The sequence below is a fragment of the Cariama cristata genome, unplaced genomic scaffold (assembly GCF_000690535.1).
Source record: "Cariama cristata isolate BGI_N322 unplaced genomic scaffold, ASM69053v1 scaffold23587, whole genome shotgun sequence".
NCBI classification, from domain to species: Eukaryota; Metazoa; Chordata; class Aves; order Cariamiformes; family Cariamidae; genus Cariama; species Cariama cristata.
In genome coordinates, this window is record NW_009628697.1 from 9,466 (window position 1) to 25,850 (window position 16,385).

Genomic DNA, 16,385 nt, shown 5'->3' on the forward strand with positions numbered 1-16,385 from the left:
CCTGGGAGCCCTGACTCATCTCTGCCAGCGGCTCCGGCAGGGACCCATGGTGGCTGGGTTGGTCCTTCCCTCTTCCCGGGGATTTACAAGGCTCTGGGCAGAGCCAAGCCTCCTCCCAGCCCAGGATGAGGATAAACAGGGGTGACGGAGGTTGAAGAAGCCACCCCAAACATCTACCAGTGGTCAGGGAATTGCCACTCCCAAGGTCTGGCTCCACTCGGAGGGAGTGCGAGAGGGTGCCGTCCTTGCGCTCCACCAGCAACTGCCGCATCGGAGAAAAGCCAATATCCCCTCGACGGCACCACGTGGGTCCCTCTCCAGCCGACCTGCAGCCTGCCCGGGGAACTCGGGGCCCGGCACTACCTTGGTTGCTGCTTTCTCTGCCCTTTTAGGTCAGATTTTAAAGGGCACACATAGACCTGGGTCTGCTTGGGGTTGGGAGAGAGGGATGGCACAAACCCGGCTTTCTCCTTATATTCCCAGTCTACGTCACCTTTTTGGCTATTTGCATTCCCAGGGTCTCCTGCTTTCTCTCTTCCTTGCTGGTTGGAGAGGAAATACAGCAACTGAACAGGAGTGAACACATGGGTTAAAATCTTATGCTAACCCAGCATAATAAAGCCCATTTTGGGTAGGGGAGAGGGATGAGTGGAATTGCAACAACCCCGATTTCACCTGAGTCTTCACCTGGGTGCAGCTGTCCTTAACCCAGCATGGTTTGGCTGCCGGGGTGCACACACACTCCCCAGGACTCGGGCTGTGCAGCCCTGTATCCTCCCTAGCCCAAACGCTTGCATTTCCCTAATGACCTTTTCTCATCCACAGCATATTTCCAGCAGAAAATAACAGAGTACCACGAACAGAAGAAGCACCGAAGGGACTCCTGAAGTCCAGCCTGGGAACACAGGAGCAGGGCTGGGACCCAGCAGGTCCCCGCCAGCAGCACCACACTGCGCAGACCCGATGCGTGCCCCATCCAAGGGCAGAGCACGTTGGACTCTGCTGGATCTGTCCACCGGTTCCGACCCACTTCTGACTCATGAGATGCATGGGCAGCACCGAAGACCAGTTTCTACCCTTTCTTTTTTCCTCAGGGCATCATTGCACTGGAAAACTCTTTTGCACAGAGCTAGCAAGGTGGCTGTGATTTCTTTTCCAATCTTGCTAGCAACAGGGACAAACTGTGACTCACAGTGCCCGGCCCTGCACAGAGTCTTTGGGCCCATCAGGACCTCATGCAGCGAGGGAAGCAAGTCAGGGAGCTGGCTGCAGGACAACAAAGGTTGTAGAGTAATTGTTAGAGACAAAAAAAAAAAAAAGGATGAGTAGGAAATAATGTTATTTCTAATTAAAACAAACTTAGGTTTTGCAAATAAGTAACATCCTATCAACTAAGTTTCCAAGGTTTCTATTATTAACAACTGTTTTACTTCATTTTCTATCAAGATGTGCTCATTGTTAAATACCGGCAGGAACAGTTGCGGTGGATTTTAGCAGTTTCCTCTATAGCAGCTGTCAGCTTCGTCGGTACCACTCAGAGCCCAGTTTAGCTCTTTAAAGAAACAAAAATATTCTTTTCCAACAGGTTATTTATTTGTGCTGTAAGCAAACTGTGAAGGCCACAGGGCTGTGTTTTGTAGTAGAAGGAAACAGCTGATTAACAGCTTTGGGTAGGAAGGAAGTATTTGTTAAATCCAGTAGTAAAACACGTTGACATCCTCCTTGTGTCTGGTTTTGATGCCAACCTCTTTTAAAACCTTGCAGTTCATTGAAGCACTGTCTCTAAAATGCGATGCCTGCAGCCGATTTAAAGCTAAATTATGGTTCCCCCCCTTTCCTAATGCACTCATCCAGGGAATAAATATTGCAGCAGGGGAAGCTGGTGCTGGCTGCAGATCTGCCTGGTTCCCTTCCCAGACAAACCAGAGCCAGATACTTCTCCCAGCAAGGGCTGGGGTTGAAGACAGAGCTTCATCCTCCTCTCCGGGATGTTATAGCCAAGCTGCCATATCACTCAGTACCCACTAGACATGTGCACACATCCAGATGTTATCAAAAATACAGCTTAATACAACTTTTGCAGTGTTATTGAATGCCACAGTGAGAGATTTTACATAAACACTAAAAAATAAGCAGGCTGACTGCCAGACAGCTTTCACTTTCAGAGTTGTTGAACATCTAATGAAAATGAGACAGATGTAAAGGGCATTTATTTTAGAAGTAACTATTTGTGCAGTCATGCACAGATGTGATAGAAATACAGTTGGACAGAGGGTACAAACTGAACAGCAATAAAACTCTCTAGCCCTGCTGAAAGAAAATTGTTGACTTTTGTTCAGCCTCCATGTGTGTTTGCAGGGGGGGAACAAGAGTTATTTGTTAGAAAAAAAAAAAGGGGGATTTTTGGCACTGTAGGTATCTTCTCTGGCTCCACAAGTTCCCCCTTATGGGTAGAGAGTGTGGTACAGGTTTAACTACAGGAAACTAAAGGCTAGTGGTCTTTTTCTGTGATTTTTTCATTTAAAAAAGTTCACCTGCCAGCAGAAAATTGTGTGTGTGGAAAGTCAAGAACTGTCCCTTTTGAAAAGGCCAATTGCCTCCCCCTTCTCCTGCTTGTTCATTACCATTTTGAGAAGATGCCGACCTTTTTGGTTGTGAAGCGTAACACCATCTCCTTGAGAAAACTGGGAAGTGGTCCTTGCTCTGGCAGTAGCTCTTTAGAAAAGAAGAATTAGAAATCACATAAAGGACTGTGTAACAGGTGGTTGCTCCTTATCTGCTGAAAACAGATACACAAAAGCTAACCCTTAAATTTAAAAAAAAAAAAAAAAAAAGTTGTTCAAAGGTAGCCAGCGCTACAGATGTCAGCAAGGGTTAACTACAGCAAGTTAGAAGGGTTGGTGCTACCTTGCCTGACTGCTAAACAAAGAATAGGTTGAAACACAATGTTAAATTACTTAAAGCGCTTTTCCTTTTAGCATTGTTATGGAAAAAGGGACCTCGATCCATTCTCAGTGACCAGCCCAGTAAAGCATCCTTTGGGAAGCACTCAGCTCTTAGCTCAGCTTCTCCATTGGCTACAGGAAGACAAAAGGAACAGGTACAGAGTAACAGGAGCAACCAGACACTTTTCTGGCACTAAAACTTTTCTCCCCACCATCCAGCAGCAGCTTCAGAACTACAGGTGGTGGCTGAAGACGCAAGAAAGAAAACAAGCCTAGGGCCATGATCTACTCCAGGACCCCCAAATATTCCCCCACACTCCTCTCACATCTTTTCCCTTTCAGTATGCTGTTACTCTTCCCGACAGCTCTGTCCTTGTGACCAATGTCATTCCTGATCAGTAAGTTTTAAGGGTTTCTTGAGTGGAGTAGGCCTGAACATTGAAAAGCAGCTTGACATTACCATGCTTGCTTACCCACCTGACTGGTGCAATCCGGCAAGAGCTTTAATGCCCAGAGGGTGGACAGAGTACATATTACAAGAAATACGCACATCCCTATGATCAATCAAGATCGGTGAAGAAAGAAGACACCATGCTGAAAAGGCAGCTGCTGAATAAAATACCCTGTTTATTTCTTTGAACTCAGTCTGCCTCTCTTAAACCACCTGCTTGTAGATGGGAGCATTGTGTTTGCTGCTAGAGATACCAGAGTAAACTCAGCTGCTGTTTGCTAGGAGCACGGACACATCCAGCTGGGCTCAGGTCACATTGCAGCGTATCAGCAAAACTTGCAGCATATTTAAGTCCTCCTTCCTGCTCAAGATCTGTCTAACACTTGATCTAAGGCTAGAACAGTAAATAAAACAGTGCCAAGAAATGTTTCCCTGAACTGGAAAGCGCTCATTTATTCTGCTAAATTGTTAACCTAGTTCCCAGCATAGTATGAGCCAACTCGTACTCATACAAACAACTCCCAGGCATGGCTTGGGAGTCAGCTCACAAATCGCTCCTGATTTGCGGTTCAATTCCCGCTATGCAGCTGCCCAGCTTGGAAGATAAGTTTCATGTTATGGCATGTGTCACCCTCTGCCAGCTGGCCTCAGTGCCAGCAAATAGTCCTGGGCATATTTAACCTACCAGAGTCAATGCAGTCATTATTGCTAAGTGCTTTCAGATTGCTCCAGTACAGTAACAGACACAGCTCCTACCTCTGATCACTGCCCACCTGGGTATAACCTCTGAAAACTGCTGCAGTCTTCACCTCCTGCTCTCTGGAATAGATTAAACTTCTCTGCAACTCCATTCCAAACTCAAACATGGGGTGTAACAGCTCTGGATGTACCAGCACTGGATGTACCTGGTGCATGCAGGGTAGGAAGGAAAGAGAAAAATACTAGTATAAAACAACACTGACACTCAGATGAAACAGAGACAAGCCCTGAGGTATCTTGACCTGTCTTTCCTGTGTTAAACTCCTTGCCAAAGCAAGGCAACTCCTTTACCAGTTCTTAGAAGAGGCAGCACTTCAACACCAAGCGGAAATTTTCAGTTTTAGGGGAAAACTTGCTTAACAGAACAGGTTGTATTTGTTTTGAAGGGAGTATGCTCAGACACGGGTGGTTCCAGGAAGCTCACCAGGCTGCTGTTGTAAAAGCTCTTCCTTCTAAGCATCTTCTGAATGCAAGAGAGAGTAAAAAAGCATGTCACAAGATCACGCTGAGCTCATAAAAATTCTGTTCCCCTTCTCAACTCCTTGAGCAGCTTCAGGTCTACAAGCGTATCTGAGATAACCGATGGTCACAGACAAGACAGTACTGTAATGGACAAGTGCCAGGGGTAAAGTTCATTTATTCCATTATTTATTACAGGCATTTATACAATACCTATATCCATAGCAATACTTTATATGGCCTGGATTGCCAGCAGGAACTATTTCCTGATAACACTGCAACTTTGTCAGGATAGGAATGGGAATTTTTTCCTGGTTGGCTGAACACAGAGGGCATCCAAACTTCCAGGTAGGAAAAAGCTCAGGAAAAGTTGCCCTGTTGCATTTCCTGAACATCAACAGGCTTTAGCTTTGACATATTCTCTAAATGAAAGTTTGGTCCTAGACAACTCTTTAAAGACATCAGTTCTTCACCAGTCTCGAGTATCAGTGACAAATTATTTGGAGCAGCTTGATCTTAAAAGCCTGAAGACTGACAGCATGATTCTCCTTGTTTGCATCTCTAGAAAACACTCCAGTGAGGGACTTTCCAAGCAACTGAGTTTTGCACCCACTTCATGCTGATGAAAAGAAACACATGGTTTGTGAAAGGGGAAACAGGCCTTCAGCACCTTAAAATCCTTTCAGTCTTTTGCCTTGCAGACATTGTCTTGCTCACCACTTGAAGGGCAGGTGCAGAGGCTGGACTATCTAGATCAAACCTTCACCCAGTTGAATATAGATAAAACTAAATAAACTAGTTCTCTAAACTCCAGTTATATCTAAAACTGTGATGCTATAGAGACAGCTGCCACCTTACACACTGGAGATGCTCCCAGTACCAAGGCACTTGGACCATAACATTTCCATGACACTTCAGAGCTGTGCCCCAGGTCTGTGGTCAGGATGCAGGAACCAAACTCTCCCTCAGGCTTCAGCCTGGCAGGGACCCTTTGGGAACCCCCAATACAAACCCACAGGGTCAGGTCCCCCAAAGAACCCTCAGCTGCACTTGCCATAAAACAGCTGCTCAGAAGCATACAAATACTTGTGAGTTCAAGGGTGAAGTCGGGAAGCCTACATTAGTTTCCTCCCCGTCCTGAGGATGTTCTTCCTTTCCCCAGTGCCCCAATCCCAACACATGACCTCCAACTCACTTGTTGAAATGGTATCACCCCACGTGAAGTAACCAAGCCTCTTCCAACCAAAGAAAACATAAGACAGAGCACATCGACACACTAAACGCTCAGCTGAAGAAGTCAACATCTCAGTTCCACTTCCTGCAACATCTCAAATGGGGTCCCACTTCTTTCCTCACAAAGACTTCAACAACTAAACTGGAGCCATGCTCCTCCTCTGTTCCCTCTCTAGCCCAAGCAGTCCTGTATCTCTGCAAGGACACAAGTGAGGAAGACCGACCTCTCTGTGGCAGCCTGACACTGGGTACGGTCCCAGGGAGGTGCAAGAAGGTGTTTAAAAGCTCTCCAGTCACTGAAGGAACTGAATTTTGTTTCCACTTCCTGCGCACGTTCTCTAATCGCTAGGGTATCACAGGAAATACATGTCATCACTTCCTGTGGCCAAGTGGGTTTTGATTTATTGCTGTTGGGTTTTTTTTTGTTTTGTGTTTGTTTTTTTTTTTTTGTGAAGTGAGCTGTGCTTAATTCCTTCCAAGAAGAGACACACGCAGTTGTCTTCAGATACTGCTGTGGCTCTGGGTTCCCAGTAGATGGAGGCTTTTTTTTTTTTACCATCTTGACTGAGATGCTTCATGGTCATAGGGCTAGGATTTCAGCCACCAGGTTCCTCACGGTTCCCCGATAGCCATGGCAGATCCTGCTCTGGAGACACTCCCTCTGCTCCATACAGCAAGCCTAGGCACTTTGTCCAGGGTCTGAAGTTCCCCTCAATGCCCGGGCCTGCAGCACACATTGCAGCACTTCACTACTGTGTGATTAAACCCTCCATTAAATCGAACTGCATCAGGGAGGCTAAGTTAATCACATTTAAAATGGTATTAAAACAACAACAAAAAAACCCCACCACCTGAAACTTACTGCACTATGTAGCAGAGAAAGCTCTTGGAGATCCTGGAATGACAACACTATACACATAAAAGCATTAGAAAACTGCTTTCTAAATAGCAGGCAGGATTGTACTTCACAAGCCTGAGCAGGACAGAGCAACACATACACCTGAAGACAACTGTTGCTCTCAGAATTCTTATTTATTAAGAGCAGAAAGGAAATTTTGCTTAAGTTTTATACATAAAAAAGTAAACAGTAAAATTTTCTTTTTATAGTCTTTCCACCGAAGAAAACTGAGAAATAAGTTGTCTTTTTAGATAATGTTTATTTAAAAAAATAAAATTAATAGACAAAGATACCACACTATTTTGCATGCCAGTCATCCCTTCCGCTTGCAGAACCCTGTTCAATGCGTTATTCTTCAGCAAGAAACTGCTTTATCAGCAATGCATAAGCAAAAGAACCACATCAGTCTGGACTCAAACCTTGAGAGCTGCTTCAGCTACACAAGCTAGTGCGATATCTCTGTTTTTACCAGCTCAGGTCTTTAGTAAATAAATTTCAAGTGGACACTAAACAAGTATTTCACTAAGAGATGATGAAATATTAAAATTAAAAGCAAGTCGTATTGCAGCTGTAATTATACTACATTAGAAACTTCAGTTGTTGGGGATCCATTCACCATATATAGATTATTTTGTAATCAAGGTAGTTACAAAGACAGAGCATTACTCCCTGCATGCTTTCCCGGGCTTTGAACCAACAGCGCTGACTACATGTAGAGTTGACTAGGGTGTACTTGGAATTCACTCTCTCAGGCAGGAGACTAGTTAAGGAGTGTTACTGATAACAAAGAATAAAAGTTATACAACATTGATTATTATAAATTACTTTGTTCTTATCTGCTTTTTGCCTTAGTCTCCTACATATCTTCACATCCGTTCACGAAGAAAACCAACTCTTTCTTGTTTCTCCTTATGGTGATTCCCCATTTACTAATGGTGATTAGAATGTGTGGAGGACGACTTGATTCGGAATACGTGGATGTGCAGATGGGCAGCAATCTGATTGCACACACTGACACAGTATCGAAGCAAATCAAAGAGAGAAAAGATCTGCCAAGGGAAAAAAAATTACACACATTTAGATCTATGTTTTCATAGAGCTAACACAAGCGTATAACACCACCTGCATACTTCAGAATAAAAGTGCTGAGGTCTTCTTTTCACAAACAATCTCGAACTCTGTAGGAATAATCACTCAGTGAAAAAAGAGTTTTAGGCATGCTGGGCCTTCTTCCAGCTTTGGAAGAATACAAACTCTTAATTCTAGAGTCAGAGAGGGGAAAACAGGTAAAGTAGCTTTACAGATACTGTGAAATGCCCCATTAACACTGAATGGTGATAACCATATGTAAAATATCAATTTTATTAAAAGGTTAACACTTTGGTAGGTAACACTTGAGTGCTTGATGAGTACAAGCGAGTTCAACTTAAGCTATTTTTTCCCTAATGGGTGCTGCTAGTAACGACAGACATACATGCTTTCGAGAACTTAAGGCACAGCCATACTACGCTTGCACTGTGCATAATACAGTCCCTTGCTAACAAGACGTCAACACAAAGCTTCAAAATACTCTATTCTAAGCTCTGAATATTTGCTACTTTGCCTCAAAACTGTTTAAACTATGCACTAAGCAAACCATGTTTACCTCTTTGCATTAGCTCTATTTAAAAATCAACTCAGTAAAGTAAGTTCCCAGTCCCATCACCCTCTAGGTGAATCAGCTAGGCTCAGCCAACACAAACAATATTTTGTGAAAGGGCACGCAAATGCTTGCAATAAATACTGACAAGCAAATTGAGCCCATACTTACCAGGGCAATCCAGAGTACAATATACTCATCAATAAAGCTGTTAAAATATTGGTCCAGAAACAATAGTGCTGGGCCTATGAATGCTGTGTCGTGCAGGTGCATTTCACTTTTGGTCATGTGTGCAACCTACATGTTAAAAAAAAAAGAAAAAAGGAAGTTTAAGAAATAAACATACATCAGCCAAAGTAGATTGATTTCAAAATACACAAAGCCAAAAAGTTACAGTTTAAGTCACATTACTGTAAGATATATTGAGTACTTCAGTAGCAGCAGCAATACTGTTTTAACCATGAAAGCCTACAGCTTTATCAGATGCAAGGTTTGCAGAAAAGTATCTTTTGTTAGAACAAAGAATGTTAGCTACAGGAAAAAAAACTAACACATTTTCCAGCCCACAAACTCTTCCTCCTGCCAGAAACAAAACAGTAAAATGGAAGTAGACTAGTAAAATTTAAGGTTTAGTTGAGCCTGGAAGCAAAAAAGTCACAGCTGCTAGATCTTCAAAAAAAAAAACCAAAACCAGAGAGACTTGGTGTTCCTCTCACTCCACCTATTTGCTCCCATCCCATAAGGATCACCACCTCTCTCTGATTACAATTTGACGATCATGTCTGTTCATGTCCAAGCAAGACCTTCCCACCCTCCTCCACATGCACAGAGGCTGTCCTACACCACATCCTCACTTTTACCAGCACAACTGTTGAGGTGACTGTTCAGTAAACGGGTCTGGGTAAGAAATAAACTTTTCTTCCATTGCAAGTTATGTCCAACACTGATCCAGTTCATGTGGCAACGCAACATATGCCTGCAGAACTGAGATGGCATGGGGCAGCAGCTGTTTAATCCCCCATTCACTCAGTTCAACAGGGGCTCCTATCCTGACAGCATTGTCATCTGAAGAAATAACTTGCAATGGAAGAAAAGTTTATGTCCAACACTGATCCAGTTCATGTGGCAACGCAACATATGCCTGCAGAACTGAGATGGCATGGGGCAGCAGCTGTTTAATCCCCCATTCACTCAGTTCAACAGGGGCTCCTATCCTGACAGCATTGTCATCTGTTCCCTGGTACAAACCTGTTAATAATTTTAACCACTATTTCTCTCCAATTGTTTAAGTTAAACCCCGAGGAAGTGTTCCAAACCTCAGCAGCTCTGTCACCTTCTCTCCTTCTCCCAAACTTTGCTTCCCTTTGCATCTGAGGGGGGTTTCAGCCACCTCTGTTCCAGCCCTGCTCATCCCACATGTGCAAACACGTTGCAAAAGTGTGAATAAACAGCTGGGAAAGGGGGATAAAAGGAACTCAGGCAACTGGAAGCTGTAACTGGCGCTGACTCTGTAACCACGGCATTAGCTTAAAGTTTACCACTCCCCTTCCAAAAAGATGAAAGGCTCCACTACACCTCCAAGCTACTGAAGTAAAGCACAAGTATCACTTCAGTACACAAACAGATGCAAGTTAGTCGATGGAATAACCAGAGAACTTAAAAATCTACAAAAAGTTTTACTGCAATAACAAGAAACTTGAAGGTTCTGGCACACTTACCACTAGTTTATTTGTTATCTTAGCAGATACAAAACCAAAAGTAAGTATATATAAGCAGGGATGCTTTTCAAAGAGCTGCACAGCAGATTTCTTGTAGATCATTGCAGCTAACGCAATCACTGACCCAATATGAAGAAAAGGAGAAAGGACGCTCGTGCCCTACAGTGAAATTAAAGCATAAGGTTAACAAAACGTGCATGATGCAAGGAAACCTCAATAAGCCAAACATTCACATGGTATGCAAAGGGTGGTTTCCCATTAAAATCACATTAAAAACATATCTTTCTGAACACTGGTGCTAACAGGAACAAAGTGTGGTGAAACTTGAGTGAGCATCACCCGAGAACGTGGTTGAACCTTTCTTGTGTTGGGGGAGGGCACAGTTGTGACACTTGTCACACAGGCAGTGGCTAATGCTGTTAGCAAGTGACAGGAGACAGTACTTCTATTCCTTTTTCTGTGCCAACTAAAACAGCCTTATAGGTACCAAATAATTATTAGGCCAATACAGAATTGGTTTTTGGAAAACCCCCTGGGCTCCAGAATCAACCATCACCTTCAATGAAACAGAAGGTACCTGTGCAGATACCTCCACCTGTACTTTTTCATTGGTAATATGAATAATACAGATCTTTTAGAAGGATCAAACCCATAACCAATCTTCTTGACAAATTTCCTTTCAAATGGATTTTTGCACTTGACTTTTCTATGAACATTTTGGGGGCGGTGGGCTGTATTTGTATAACCTGTTTTATATGATTAACTCAAGAGCAAATATCAAAGTACCATGAGAACTTTTAATCACTCTAAAGTTCTAGAACTCAACTCCTGAAACTACTATTCTTATGCAGACAATATTAACTTGGTTTTCCCAAGCCAGCAAGAAAATGAAAGGAAGATATTTCACATGTAGGAGGTACTATGTTAAATAAAAACTAAAGGCATGGCTGAAAAGCCACAGTGTTCTGCTAGTTACTCTTCAGCACTAAGTACTTACTGCTATAGTGGATCCATTTTTGCCAACTCCACCTGTGAAGATCACACCAAAGTAGTTTGTACAGGAGAATATGGTTCCTGCGACCGTACAGAGCGCCGGGAATATTTTCACCTGAATATTCAGTATTGGAATCTTAATGGAAGAGAGACAAGAAGTTAAAATATGCACAAGCAAACTAAAATTTGGCTTAATACTTCTGGTGCACTCAAACACTCCACTTTCCAACACCACATTTGCTTTTCTTTCTCTGCTACACAGAGATTTAAATTTCTACAAGGCACAGAGAAATATGTATTTTTCCAATAATCCTTCCATCAAGCTTTCCATAAAGCCAGACTTATCTTCAGTTACCTGAAAGAGCCATCAAAAGCAGAGAAGTGGGCAGAAACTAAGACTTGCTAGCTAAATCACTCAGCTATCACACGGAAGAGAAATGCATCAGTCATCTTTTCCGAAGCCAGTTGCAAAACTCACAGCTGCAGCCCAAGATCAAACTGGGCAAAGCAAGAGCCATTAGAGTTGATTAAACAAAACCCCTTAAGAAACTGGATCCTATCTTATGGGCAAGACAAGGGAAGCAAACAGAGATCAGACAAGTCATCTCGGAGGCAGTGAGCCTAGGAGAGCAAGCGATGAGGTTGCTAAACAAGTAAAAAATGAGCATGGGCAGCTTTGAAAGAAAGGCAGTAGTTTTCTTGAGTTTTTAACAGCAGTCTTTCAAGCAGAACAGGAGAAACTAGAAGTGAAGGAGTTTATTTTAAACCACAGGAAATATGTTATAGAAGCAAGCGTTTAGAGAGAACTACCCAAAACCTCCCAACTTTATCTATACAACTACTAAAGATCTTCACAGGCTTTTAATTCAGGAACTGAAGTCATAGCACTCAACTGAATAAACACACTTGGCTCCCCAACAGAAAGGAGTCCAACTACATACAGAAACCCAAATGAGGTCAAGTTGTTTCTATTTTTCTTCAAGTACACTCTCAGCGTAGCTTTCAGCAGGTAAAGATAATTAGTTTTCTATCACATTCAGTAATTGAATCTCTCAGTCTTTTCAGGGTACAACTAAGAGGCAGAGCCAGCTTTAACTCATCACACCTTGCTCTTAGGCAGCCTACAGATGAGCACCCAGACCACCTCTCCAAATCGCTGCCCTGCAGGCTTCTGGCCAGCTGGTATAGTTCCATGACACTCCAACATATTTCTCCCTCGCTCAGGCTGCACTGTTAAAGTAAAAAAAAAACATTTTCTGAAAGATAATAAAGAAAGAATAATGAGAAGTAAACAAGAGCCATACATTGCCCCAGACTGGAGTGCTAATCATTCATTAATGTTACCAGGCACAGGAGTTCTGAAGGTCTCTCCTTAGTCTTATAAAGGAAGGCACCTGTGCTGCCCTCTGCTTCAGGAACAATACTTTGGTATTTAAAGAATGGGGTGAATTTGCTCTTCTACAGGAAGAAGAAAACAATGGCAAGCTTCATACAGGAGTCAAAAGACATTAAGCTTGACATTTCCCAAAGACAAGGGGACTTTGCTGGAAAAAAAACACCCCATGAACTCCCAACTACTACCAACACATCTGCGAATGATGCTCAGGAAAGGCAGAAGGATGAGACCACAACGTTACAACATCCAGTTTGGCTAGTTATGCTTTAACAACACTCGCCTTTTTGCTTCCACTGATAGCTGGATCAGTGATAGGTATTAAGCTGCACTTATCTGGCAGAAATAATACATGGGAAACAAAGCTACATAGAGAAATTTGGCAGAGGAAAGTCAAAGGAGGGTATAAAGAGGCCAGCACCTGCTAAATTGCTTTGCATACAAAATAGAAGCAGCAAGGCCAAAAGTTGGAAGCAGCAAAGGCAAGCAAATATCACAGAGGGGAAAAAAATAATAATCTGAATAGAGGGAGAAAGGGAAGTCTTCCTACAAAATAGTATTATGGCCCCTGACTTTTTAAATAAGAGGACACTACAAGGCAAGCCACAAGACTTCCTTGTCTGGTATTCCATATATCACTACAGTCCACGCAATTATTCTGACCTTCCTGGTAACTGCACTGGTTTCACCAGAAGTCAGATGCATGCAGAACTTCACATGACTATGTCATTAATGCAGAAAAGTATCACAAGCCAAATCTTTTGCAGGCAAATTCTGTTCTCTGTTAAACCCTTTGAAGTTGATTACAAGAGAAAGGCTACATTGCAGAGAAAGCTTCTGAATAGAGGTACATACCGGTAAAGAGAGCAGTCCAAATTTTGTCGGGGAAAAAAAAACCATGCATGTTAATCAAAACAAGTGGTAGCAGGCAAAGAATAGATTAACAAGCGCTTGTCAGAGCCTGGATGAAAGCAAGTCCAGGATCATTTGCCAGAAAATTAATGTCAGGCTTCCAGACTAGATGCCACCAGTTTTGTGCAGCATGAATTGGGATTTTAAAAAAAAAATAATTAGGAAACAAGACAGGAAAAGAGCACAGCTAAGGGCTCATGGAAACAGCAGTGAAGAGCATATAAGAGACTACACATCCCTAAGCAGACAGAGACACTCCATCCAGAAACTCTTCTTGGCTAGCTCATAGTCACAAATACCACAACCAGCTGGGCAACTCATAGTATTCTGGGAGCCCTTCGCACAAGGCTGGATCCCAGGCTGTAGCTTAGAGCTGTACGTATATACACTTCACTCGCATCTGCAAGAGGAATAACAACTCACAGCAGGCCAAAACCAAGCTTGCTTTATATTCATGAAGTGTTTATGCTTTTAAAGATGATGTTGTGGAACAAAACTCCAGCGGTTGCAGCACTTTTCTCACTTCAAATAGAAAAACCCTCTATGTGATCACTGCATCAAACAAGTCGCACCTAAGCTTGCCCACTTTACTCACATTTTCCAAATGAGGATCACAGCTGCAGTCGTACTCACCATCCACCAGAAATTACTCCACTCCAGGAGCCTTTCAGAACAGCATTGTAACACACTTTAAAGAGAATCTACACTGACAGAAAGAAGGAAGCCAGTACAGGTACACACCATTTCATGGAAAAAAAGAAAGCTAATGAAAGCAACAATTGACAAAATACACAGTTCTGCATTTAGCTTATTCAGATTGTTTTGCTTTTCACATGTCAGCATAGGAAAGTGGAATGTTTGAGTATACAACCAGATTTTAATCCATGATATTTTTTTTTTTTCCCCCCAGATAGAAACAAATCAAAAACACCAAACCACCAATTTTGCTGTCACAAAATATTAAAGGATCAGGGGGGTAAGGAGGGGTTGTGCTATATATTTCGCTGTGCAAGTAGTAAATAACAGTTATGTCTAAACAAACACAAAATCTCACAAGTTGAATGAAAAAGGAAAATTCCTGATTGCCATGGGAAACCTGATCCAGTTTGTTCTCTGGACAAACGCCTCCATTAATCCAACACTGGACTTCAAAATAGTTTAATCTTTTGGGAGCTGACTTAGTCAAATGCGGCTGCAACCCAGAACTAATAGATTTCAAGATTTTGCTGAAAAGAGTTATTTAATAGATTATTTTAAAGGGTTATTTATTTAAGTTATTACTTAACACAAGGGAGTACTTTCTAAGCTCACATAAACATCACCTTGCACTGAATTGTGCCAGAGGTTGCTGTGGCAGCACTTTTTCCCCCCCTTTTTTTTTAAAAAAGGGAAAAAGGAAACCAAAAACATGAATTGGGAAATCCCTATTTGTAATGCAGAGTAACAGCTGCATGGGGATGTTGGCCACACTAATCTCTCCGGAAAAGTTTAGCACCAACAAACTGACTTGTAGCCTCATTTTTTTTTTTAAGAATTAGTTCTATCCATGCTCATTCTCTTTACACAGTATTTACTTTGCAGTTTACATAATTAATTGGGGGTGGGTGTGTGTGTGGGGGGGGGGGGTGGGTGTGTGTGGGGGGGGGTGGTTTAAGCCCGAAAGCACATGTAGCAAAATTGGGGTAGCCAAGGTTAGCTCCTTTTTCTAGATATTCCCTACAATGTTAGAGGGTTCATTTCTCTAGTTATATGAAGCAGATTAGAAATTCATCAATTTGGGGTGCCATGTTTCAGTAATTTTTGACCACCTCTTGGTTTTATTGCAAATCAAGATTTCTTTACCCATCTTAAGAATTGTGCTCATCAAGTACACAAACAAGATCAATACTCAGGAAGGAAAAACCTTCCAGGAAATCAATACTTTAGATGTTACTTCCAGAAATCCATCTTTTTTAATGTGTGCGTGCATATGCTTTTCTCTGGACAATGCCATTTTGATAGCCCAACGTGGCATCAGTAATGCAAATATAAAGTCAACTTATGACAGCCCATAAACTGTCAGCTGACATGGCCTGGTGAGCCTACATAACATCTGCAGGATCTATATACAGCCAGCCCATGACAGTCAGCTTGCTTAATTAGGAAGATCTTTGATTAAAAAACAAGTGACAATTTTTTCCACCCTCCCTTCCATACAGAGAAGAATTGTCAGCCACATTTTAGGCTGAATTATCTACTGATGGTTACCAACTTTCACCAAAAGTTTCCCTCATATCCTCAATCCAATTTAGTACTCCTCCGCTGCTGATCTAGTTTGTTGCACGATATTCATTCAAGTTTTGGCCAGCTCTCTCAAAGAAAGCTGGACTTCACTGAAGGTACATTTAAGTTTGTGCAACGTTTGATAGCTTTCTACCTGCAAACACACGATACAAAATAATAGCTTGTTTTAATAACTCTGGTAAGACCAGAATGCACAATTATTGCCATATGACCTATACTCAAAAATATATATTTCCATTTCTGAGGAAGAGTAAGACCTTCCCCTCACAAATTAAACTGTGCTACTACAGGCAGGTAGTTCTTCCAGGTGTCCATGAGATTTATTAAGAAGGATAAAATAAGAACACGAACAAAATTACCAGAGATTGCCAAAAAGGTGGTCCTCCAATCACTGCCAGTAAATGCATGATTATTATGAAGATTTGTACTTCAGTCACATCAATTCTGATTAGGTACAAAAAGCCAAAAAAAGCAAAATTATTCAAAGCAATTTCAAGTCAGTTATTTGCAAGCTCAGCAGCTCTCCTCTATCATGCACAGTATAAAAACTCCAAAGTACTGAGGAAAACAAAAGGCAAAATTTATAAATAATTTAGAAAGCAAAAATGTATTTTAGTTTTTTTTTGTTAAAATTAGGAGCCATGCTGTGCTATACTTTTTGTTTTATTTCACAGTGCAATAAAAATCCATTTTGTCAAAAGG

General features: G+C 42.1%; 2 protein-coding genes across 2 annotated transcripts in view; one reads left to right on the forward strand and one right to left on the reverse strand.

The window, feature by feature from the left end:
• Nucleotides 1-887, forward strand: part of DENND2D (DENN/MADD domain containing 2D) — a 9,614-nt gene extending 8,727 nt beyond the window's left edge. The window contains exon 13 of the mRNA XM_009704924.1: nucleotides 826-887. Coding sequence (XP_009703226.1) covers nucleotides 826-887 — 62 coding nt within the window. The remainder of the gene's footprint in view (nucleotides 1-825) is intronic.
• Nucleotides 888-6,964: 6,077 nt separating this feature from the next.
• CEPT1 (choline/ethanolamine phosphotransferase 1) overlaps nucleotides 6,965-16,385 on the reverse strand; it is a 30,559-nt gene continuing 21,138 nt past the window's right edge. Inside the window, exons 4-8 of the mRNA XM_009704923.1 lie at nucleotides 16,043-16,127; nucleotides 11,100-11,231; nucleotides 10,103-10,261; nucleotides 8,556-8,681; nucleotides 6,965-7,794 (exon numbers count right to left, since the gene is read on the reverse strand). Of these exons, the coding sequence (XP_009703225.1) occupies nucleotides 7,675-7,794; nucleotides 8,556-8,681; nucleotides 10,103-10,261; nucleotides 11,100-11,231; nucleotides 16,043-16,127 (622 nt within the window). The 3' untranslated portion in view covers nucleotides 6,965-7,674. The remainder of the gene's footprint in view (nucleotides 7,795-8,555; nucleotides 8,682-10,102; nucleotides 10,262-11,099; nucleotides 11,232-16,042; nucleotides 16,128-16,385) is intronic.